General features: G+C 43.2%; 1 protein-coding gene across 1 annotated transcript in view; it reads right to left on the bottom strand.

The window, feature by feature from the left end:
* LOC123990791 (cation channel sperm-associated protein subunit gamma-like) overlaps positions 1 to 10,104 on the bottom strand; it is a 36,344-nt gene that overhangs the window by 5,816 nt on the left and 20,424 nt on the right. Inside the window, 12 exon segments of the mRNA XM_046291667.1 lie at positions 2,405 to 2,506; positions 2,654 to 2,752; positions 2,911 to 2,974; positions 3,581 to 3,737; positions 4,052 to 4,354; positions 4,675 to 4,787; positions 4,983 to 5,219; positions 5,312 to 5,394; positions 5,781 to 5,995; positions 6,110 to 6,229; positions 7,023 to 7,184; positions 7,299 to 7,413. Coding sequence (XP_046147623.1) covers positions 2,405 to 2,506; positions 2,654 to 2,752; positions 2,911 to 2,974; positions 3,581 to 3,737; positions 4,052 to 4,354; positions 4,675 to 4,787; positions 4,983 to 5,219; positions 5,312 to 5,394; positions 5,781 to 5,995; positions 6,110 to 6,229; positions 7,023 to 7,184; positions 7,299 to 7,413 — 1,770 coding nt within the window.

Genomic DNA, 10,104 nt, shown 5'->3' with positions numbered 1-10,104 from the left:
TATGAACTTTGAACTCTTATTCACTTCAGAAGTGATACCTTGGGTTAGCAACAGCCGCTGCAAACGAGGGTTAGGAAGGAACAGACAGCGTATCCCGTCTATCACACAACGACGTTACTACAACGTATCCAATTGACAACCAGAGACATTCTTCATTCTTGTATCATGTGACTCGTTAAGTGTTACCAGGGAGGGAAAATGGCTAATTGGGCCCAATTTGGACATTTTCACTTAGGGGTGTACTCACTTTTGTTGCCAGCGGTTTAGACATTAATGGCTGTGTGTTGAGTTATTTTGAGGGGACAACAAGTTTACACTGTTATACAAGCTGTACACTCACTATTTTACATTGTAGCAAAGTGTCATTTCTTCAGTGTTGTCACATGAAAAGATATGCTCAAATATTTACAAAAATGTACTCACTTTTGTGATATATTGCATGTATGTATATATATGTGTATATGTATATACATACACACGTGTGTGTATATAAACGTGTATATATATATATATATATATATATATATATATATGTGCATTAAATTAAAAATGAACAAAAAAATTATTCCAGTCACAAATGTTTCCAGTTGCACAGTCATGGTTTCGTGCCTTTGGAAGGAGAGAATCTCAGTTTTTTTCCCCATTTGGAGATTCCTTCGAGAGAGTGCAATCGTCTATGAAAAAAGGCGTCCTTCCGATTTGCGTGTATATACATGTGTGTATATTTGTGTACGTATATATATATATATATATATATATATATATATATATATATATATACACACACACATATATATACACACACATATATATACACACATATACATTATTCAAATAGTATGTCTGTGTGTGTGTGTGTATATATATGTATGTATATAGGTATGTGTGTATATATACAGTTGAAGTCGGAAGTTTACATTACACTTAGGTCGGAGTCATTAAAAATGGTTTTCAAAAACTCCACAAATTTCTTGTTAACAAACTATAGTTTTGGCAAGTCGGTTAGGACATCTACTTTGTGCATGACACAAGTAATTTCTCCAACAACTGTTTACAGACAGATTATTTCACTTATAATTCACTGTATCACAATTCCAGTGGGTCAGAAGTTTACATACACTAAGTTGACTGTGCCTTTAAACAGCTTGGAAAATTCCAGAAAATTATGTCATGTCTTTAGAAGATTCTGATAGGCTAATTTACATCATTGAGTCAATTGGAGGTGTACCTGTGTATGTGCTTCAAGGCCTACCTTCAAACTAAGTGCCTCTTTGCTTGACATCATGTGCAAATCATAAGAAATCAGCCAAGACCTCAGAAAAATAATTGTAGACCTCCACAAGTCTGGTTCATCCTTGGGAGCAATTTCCAAACGCCTGAAGGTACCACGCTCATCTGTACAAACAATAGTACGCAAGCATAAACACCATGGGACCACGCAGCCATCATACCGCTCAGGAACGAGAAGTGTCCTACCTCCTTGAGATTAACGTACTTTAGTGCGAAATGTGCAAATCACTCCCAGAACCACAGCAAAGGACCTTGTGAAGATGCTGGAGGAAATAGGTACAAAAGTATCTATATCCAGAGTAAAACGAGTCCTATATCAACATAACCTGAAAGGCCGCTCAGCAAGGAAGAAGCCACTGCTCCAAAACCGCCACACAAAAGCCAGACTACGGTTTGCAACTGCCCATGGAGACAAAGATTGTACTTTTTGGAGAAATGTCCTCTGGTCTGATGAAACAAAAATAGAACTGTTTGGCCATAATGACCATCGTTATTTTTGGAGGAAAAAGGGGGAGGCTTGCAAGCCGAAGAACACCATCCCAACCGTGAAGCACGGGGGTGGCAGCATCACGTTGTGGGGGTGCTTTGCTGCAGGAGGGACTCGTGCACTTCACAAAATAGATGGCTTCATGAGGAAGGACAATTATATGGATATATTGAAGCAACATCTCAAGACATCAGTCAGGAAGTTAAAGCTTGGTCGCAAATGGGTCTTCCAAATGGACAATGACCCCAAGCATACTTCCAAAGTTGTGGCAAAATGGCTTAAGGACAACAAAGTCAGGGTATTGGAGTGGCCATCACAAAGCCCTGACCTCAATCCTATAGAACATTTGAGGGCAGAACTGAAAAAGCATGTGTGAGCAAAAAGGCCTACAAACCTGACTCAGTTACACCAGCTCTGTCAGGAGGAATGGGCCAAAATTCACCCAACTTATTGTGGGAAGCATGTGGAAGACTACCTGAAATTATTGACCCAAGTTAAACAATTTAAAGGCAATGCTATCAAATACTTACTGAGTGTATGTAAACTTCTGACTCACTGGGAATGTGATGAAAGAAATAAAAGCTGAAATAATGTGTATATATGTATATATGTGTAGGTGAGTGTTACCGAATCTTGTTTGTATTGCCATGCATGACCACGAATCCTTCCTTAGTGATATTAACACTGCTGTCCATGTCTTCAAACATCCAGACCAGTGTCCTCTGGGAGCTGTGGGACAGAGAGAAACCAGGGTGAATCACACACATATGCATCTCTATTGGTATCGTATTTTAAACCAACCTGGTCCTAATATATTAAAACGATACATTTGGTTCCTGTGTGTTTTCCTGTGTAGCTCCAGTGCAACTCCATTACCTGTAGTTGAGGCTGTTATACATAAGCACCTCCTCTGGAGTGTAGAGGCGGATGTGATCTTTCGAGTAAGCTCCTCCGCCAACCACCTTAAAGGTATAGCTGTAGTGTAACAATTAGAGACAGTATGATATCAAGCCATGGGCTTCAACAACAGCAATTAATGTATAGAAACCACAAAGACGTTTCTTTTTATGTCTTGAGTACAAAAAGGCAGCACAAGAGGGGATGAGATTAATATGAAGGGGGAGGGGGTTTACCTCCCGAGGAATCTCTCGGACTCTCCAGAGACCATGTCCTGGATCAAGAAGAAGGGATAAAACACTGCAGACAGAGACACAATGGAGGACATGTAAATTGGGTAGGTAGTTGACGGCAGGTAGCCTAGTAGTGTAGCTCAGTTGGTAGAGCATGGCGCTTGTAACGCCAGGGTAGTGGGTTCGATCCCCGGGACCACCCATGTGTAGAATGTATGCACACATGACTGTAAGTCGCTTTGGATAAAAGCGTCTGCTAAATGGCATATATATAGTTAGAGCGTTGGACCAGTAACCCAAAGGTTGCTGGATCGAATCCCTGAGCTGACAAGGTCAAAACCTGTCCTTCTGCCCAAGCAAGGCAGTTAACCCACTGTTCCCCGGGCGCTGAAGACGTGGATGTCGATTATTGCAGCACCTCTCTGATTCAGAGGGGTTGGGTTAAATGCAGAAGACACATTTGACTATCCTGACTAGGATACCTAGTCAGTTGTACAACTGACTAGGTATCCCCCTTTTCCTATTTAGAGGGGGCTTACATTATACATTTTCACCGCTGCACTAATGTACAAGATGTATGTATGCAATTTAGATTTAGGTTGAGGGTCAAAACTTATGTCTTCGCAAACGTTGACTATTTCAAATCAGGTTTAGTTCAGGGTCATAGTCTCACGGTCTTCGTAGTAAAAGCAAGGCATGATGGGGTCGGGTTTGGGGCAGTTGAAGTAGCGCTTGTTGTTGTTGGCACACTGCTCCAGGGTGGTTGTGATGTCAAACGCCAGGCGGTTCCCGGGAGGGCAGCCAATGTAGATGGGCACCCTGTGCAGCCCCTAAGTGGTGGTGCAAAACAAAACGGAATATCAGTTACAGGTGGCAGAGACATGTATGCCTGGTCACACTATAGGGCTGAGCTGAGCTGTATTGGGCTAGCCTGGTAACACATCCACCATAGTTGCTGAAATTGTGATGGAAAGGATGACATGAAAGGAAAATAATCGAGCCATGTGAATTATGCATTAGATGGCATTGAATGGCCTATAGCACCAGTGTTTTCAATGCATTGGGTTGTCTTGAAGTTGACCCTACTAAATGAGTCTAACAAAATAGGACAGCATAGATGGAGTACAGACAACATAATACTGACTCTAAGGGCTATCCCCTGGTCTTTCTGTTGGTAGCACTTCATCTCCGAGCTGCTCACCTGCATTCACACATCAGTTCGAGAGAGAGAGAGAGAGAGAGACACCTGGTGGATAGAAGACTCAACAACACTACTCATAAAACATCTCCAAACATTCAGAGTTGTAGCATTCCCTGTCAAATATATGAGCCATATTGTTCCAGGCCCTCGCCGTTCGCATCTCACCCTGAGCAGGAGGTTGAAAGCCAGGAGCCCCTCACCCGCCAGCACTTGACCGGGAAACAGCCCCCTGTCTTTCACAGTCACCTGGGAACGCGGAAGAACAACATTTTGTTCTGTAATGGTAACACTATACAGTTTGTCCTGTTTGCTCAGTTGGTAGAGCACGCTAGGGTCGTGGGCCATGGGTTCGATTGCCACTGGGGCCACTGATATGAAAATGTATGCATGCTCTGGATAAAAGTGTTTGCTAAATGGAAAATATTATATTACACTGAGCTGTGAGCACACTGCCACTGTGATCAACTGAAAATATGTGAAAATGAAGCTGTGTGAGAAATATGTTGTAGATTGTAAAAGTCAAGGACATACTGAGGTATCTTAGGCTTGGTTTCTGTATGTGTTACCTTATATAACACGGCCCCTCTGTTGAAGAGCTCGTTCCTGGTCACAGACACATGGATGTAGCGGTTGTTGGATACCTCAGCTGAGAGCCAGATGTAGTTGATGTCACTGAGCTCTTTAAGGTACGACAATCATTAGAGACACACAACAAATGACGTAAAACAACATCACAGGAACGCCAACAGAATGCTCTTAAACAGTTCATTAGCATGTTGAAATGATTTTCACTGGTGTATGACTTGGAGTACAAACATCATTCACTGTCTTTTAAATATAGCCTAATGTACATGAGCCAATTCTATGCTCCCACCTCGGGGTTTCTCCTCCACAGAGAGGTGTTTGGCTGAGCCGCAGGCGATGTAGATGGAGAAGGAGAAGGAGGAGACCCGGTCCAGGTACACCATGTCTGGGAAGGTGATCTCCGAACTCATGTAGGCCCGGGAGTAGCCCCCAATCTCCACGTTGAAGCCTGTGGACGACACGCCGTTGCTAGCCATGTAGAAGTAGTAGTCCTGGGGAGCCAAGAGGACATGATTGGTATTAAGGGCTAAAAGGAAACTTTCATGTGGAGTGACAGATGGTGTATATATTTGTGTGTGTATCCATCTGTGCGTGTGTGTTTTCTGTGCAGGGTCAAACTCTTAGAAGAAGAATCTGACCGCATATATAACTTTGTCCTTCCACCAGCGCCAGGTTGGGTTATGGACGGGGTCACCAATGTCCTGGAAAGAGGTAAAGTCAATCAAGTCAGTATCGTTAAATCCTTCACAAAAGCAATGCCTCCTCTGGCAATCACAACAGCACTGAGGTGAGGGATTTCACCAGCCTGATGGGAGGCGGTAATTTTACACTGGAGCTTGAGGAAGGAGAATGAAGGAGTAGGACACAATCCCAAATTGGCCCCTCGATTCTTCGCTCTATGCACTTGTGGAGATCTGAGGTAGATAATGGTCAAATGTTTTTTAACCCTTGTTTTACCAGGTAAGTTGACCGAGATGACATTCTCATTTGTAGGACCTGGGGAAATCCTCTCATCTCCACAAGTGAATTGGGGTCGACTTGGGATTGGGCGTGGTATGGAGCAGACAGACGGCTGATATAGGCCTACCATGATGTAGTCCGAGTGCAGTTGGAGCAGGTGGTGCAGCAGGCCCTGGTAGGTGGCCAGGGAGGCAGTGGTCTGGAGGCCCAAGGAGGTGGGCACCAGGGGGGGGCCGGGTCAGGTATTGCTGGATGCGGTTGTAGGGCTCTGGGTGGGGCAGGTCTGCCATGTGCTCCCAGAAGAAGGGGCAGGTCAGGGGAAAAGAGAAGGCACTGAACGACCTGGGGGGAGAGGGGAAAGGGCGGGAGAAAGGAAAACGGTAATATATATATATATTCGGCAAAAAATGTACATTGAAGTATAGTCAGTAGAAAACCCAGATAAAGGAACAGTACTCCAAGTGGTGGACTTTGCGGGGGGGTGGTCGAGAAGTGGCTATAGGAAAGTATCTCTGGCACAGGCAGCTCCCTCTTCACCACAGAACCCTTTCCCTTAGAGTCCACTGTGTAAACCACCTAACAAGAGGAAAGAGAGACGAAAGAGAGGGTTTACCATCAACCTCCCACAGGTGGAATTATACAACATCTACACTGAGAAAACTAAACATTAGGAACACCTGCTCTTTCCATTACAAAGACTGACCAGGTGAAAGCTATGATCCCTTATTGATGTCACCTGTTAAATCTGTGTAGATGAAGGGGAGAAGACAGGTTAAAAGAAGGAGTTTTCAGCCTCCAGACAATTGAGACGTGTGCCATTCAGAGGGTGAATTGACAAGACAAAAGATTTAAGTGCCTTTGAAAAGGGTATGGTAGTAGGTGCCAGGCGCACCGGTTTGAGTGTCAAAAACTGCAACGCACTCGGGTTTTTCACATTCAACAGTTTCCCGTGTGTTTCAAGAATGGTCTACCACCAAAAGGACATCCAGCAAACTTGACACAATTGTGTCAAGCATTGGAGTCAACATGGGCCAGCTTCCCTGTGGAATGCTTGATACCTTGTAGAGTCCATTCTAGACAAATTGAGGCTGTTCTGAGGGCAAAAGGGATGCAACTCAATATTAGGAAGGTGTTCCTAATGTTCTGTACACGCAGTGTATATTCTCATGAAAACAAATAGGCCTAGTGCACACTCAGATTGTACAAGTGATGTACAATGTATTTTATATAACAACTGTGATCAAATCTTAAGACTGCCACAACTGTCTGATTCTACCACAATACACTTGTCAATCTGGTTAATCATATACATCCCTATGAGACTGATACACAATCCACGTTTATAAATTGATAATAGTTATAGGGTTACCTCCTGCAACTGTTTGTCCCAGTCGTAGAAGACAGTGAGCAGGCTGTGGGTCATGGAGTAGGAGCTGTCGCCCTTCAGAGCCTGCAGGCTAGAGAAGGCCTGCCAGCCCAGGGAGGGGCGCACTCGCATTACCTGGTCCACGCCCTCCTGCCCCCACCACAACTGAAACACACACGTGCACACAAACAAACATGCTCACACACACTAATTTGTAACACAAATACACGTAATTTCACAATGAATGAGCAAAAAAGTACTTCATACGGATATACATACCTCTTCGGTCTCTGTGACGAAGGCGAACTCTCCGTGGTAGGACAGAGTGAAGTACTTGATCATCTGATCCAGAGGGAAGCCATTAAAGAACAGGTAGCTCATCCCCTGGTCTTGACTGTTGGGAACCACAGACAAACGATAGACAATGATTTTCTGCAAATATGACCTACCTTCATGCAAGCATCATGCATGTACAATTGAAGTCGGAAGTTTACATACACCTTAGCCAAATACATTTAAACTCAGTTTTTCACAATTCCTGACATTTAATCCTAGTAAGAATTCCCTGTTTTAGGTCAGTTAGGATCACCACTTTTTTTTAAGAATGTGAAATGTCAGAATAACAGTAGAGAGAAACATTTATTTCAGCTTGTATTTATTTCATCACATTTCCAGTGGGACAGAAGTTTACATACACTCAATTAGTATTTGGTAGCATTGCCTTTAAATGGTTTAACTTGGGTCAAACATTTCAGGTAGCCTTCCATAAGCTTCCCACAATACGTTGGGTGAATTTTGGCCCATTCCTCCTGTCAGAGCTGGTGTAACTGAGTCAGGTTTGTATGCCTCCTTGCTTATGCCTCCACGCTTTTTCAGTTCTGCCCACAAATCTTCTATAGGATTGAGGTCAGGGCTTTGTGATGGCCACTCCAATACCTCGACTTTGTTGTCCTTAAGCCATTTTGCCACAACTTTGGAAGTATGCTTGGGGTCATTGTCCATTTGGAAGACCCATTTGCAACCAAGCTTTAACTTCCTAACTGATGTCTTGAGATGTGTTGGGGATAAATCAGAATTAGTTGGGTAACATAGATAAGATGTTTTATTTTCATTATATGCTTGTGAGTTACTTCTCATCAGAAGGTATCTTGTTGTACTATATGGTGGCCATTTGCAGTTATCTGTTCTCTGTCAGGGTTCAGTTACTTGGGCCGCAGAGAGGGGAGAGGTCAAACTTGTCGTCATGTGTAACCGTATATTTTAAAACATGTGAAGGGATGATTGAGGGGGAACCAATTATCTCTTGGCTCCACCATGTCTGTGTGCCAGTCACAGTCAGTATGTTCCCTCTCTCGTTGCCCTTATCTTGACCTAGAGGCTCACTCTCCTCTCCGTGAGCTTGTCCAGAATTGGTTGTATTTGGGATGGGAGTGTTTAAAATGACAATTAATATATATCATTGGGTGGGGGTAATGTCTTGGTACCACTTTGTACCAAGAACGAGATAAGAGCTTTGTTTAGCCAATGCTGTCTGGCTATGGGATACTCCTCTCTGAAGTAAAGTTTTTCTTTGTGTAAGTTCCTAAGACCTGTGGTTTGTCATGTCAAATCAAATCAAATTTTATTTGTCACATACACATGGTTAGCAGATGTTAATGTGAGTGTAGCGAAATGCTTGTGCTTCTAGTTCCGACAATGCAGTAATAACCAACAAGTAATCTAGCTAACAATTCCAAAACTACTACCTTATAGACACAAGTGTAAGGGGATATGAATCTGTACATAAAATATATGAGTGAGTGATGGTACAGAGCGGCATAGGCAAGATACAATAGATGGTATTGAGTGCAGTATATACATATGAGATGAGTATGTAAACAAAGTGGCATAGTTAAAGTGGCTAGTGATACATGTATTACATAAAGATGCAGTAGATGATATAGAGTACAGTATATACATATGAGATGAATAATGTAGGGTATGTAAACATTATATTAGGTAGCACTGTTTAAAGTGGCTAGTGATATATTTTATCAATTCCCATTATTAAAGTGGTTGGAGTTGAGTCAGTGTGTTGGCAGCAGCCACTCAATGTTAGTGGTGGCTGTTTAACAGTCTGATGGCCTTGAGATAGAAGCTGTTTTTCAGTCTCTCGGTCCCAGCTTTGATGCACCTGTACTGACCTCGCCTTCTGGATGATAGCGGGGTGAACAGACAGTGGCTCGGGTGGTTGTTGTCCTTGATGATCTTTATGGCCTTCCTGTGACATCGGGTGGTGTAGGCGTCCTGGAGGGCAGGTAGTTTGCCCCCGGTGATGCGTTGTGCAGACCTCACTACCCTCTGGAGAGCCTTACGGTTGTGGGCGGAGCAGTTGCCGTACCAGGCGGTGATACAGCCCGACAGGATGCTCTCGATTGTGCATCTGTAAAAGTTTGTGAGTGCTTTTGGTGACAAGCCACATTTCTTCAGCCTCCTGAGGTTGAAGAGGCGACTAGGGGGGGGTGGATCTTTTCTATAAAAGATCTCACTCAACTTTTCATTAGAGATACTGAAATGTTGAAAGTGAAAATGCTATTGCAAAAGCTTAATTATTATTAAAGGTGAATGTTAACTCTGACTGGTGTGTGATTTGCTCTCTCATCATTTGGTAATTAAGGAAATTTCCATGACAGATGTTGCTTCAATATATCCACAGAATTTTAGTTCCTCATGATGCCATCTATTTTGTGAAGTATACTTGTCCCTCCTGCAGCAAAGCATCCCAACGACAAGATGCTTCCACCCCCGTGCTTCACGGTTGGGATGGTGTTCTTCAGCTTGCAAGCCTCCCCCTTTTTCCTCCAAACATAACGATGGTCATTATGGCCAAACAGTTCTATTTTTGTTTCATCAGAACAGAGGACATTTCTCCAAAAAGTACAATCTTTTTCCCCATGTGCAGTTGCAAACCGTAGTCAGGCTTTTTTAATGGCAGTTTTGGAGCAATGGCTTCTTCCTTGCTGAGCGGCCTTTCAGGTTATGTCGATATAGGACTCATTTTACTGTGGATATAGATACTTTTGTACCTATTTCCTCCAGCATCTTC

The sequence above is a fragment of the Oncorhynchus gorbuscha genome, linkage group LG02 (genome assembly GCF_021184085.1).
Source record: "Oncorhynchus gorbuscha isolate QuinsamMale2020 ecotype Even-year linkage group LG02, OgorEven_v1.0, whole genome shotgun sequence".
In the NCBI taxonomy this organism is placed as follows: domain Eukaryota; kingdom Metazoa; phylum Chordata; class Actinopteri; order Salmoniformes; family Salmonidae; genus Oncorhynchus; species Oncorhynchus gorbuscha.
The sequence above is the reverse complement of the archived record's forward strand: the minus strand, read 5'-3'. Positions and strand labels throughout refer to the sequence as shown.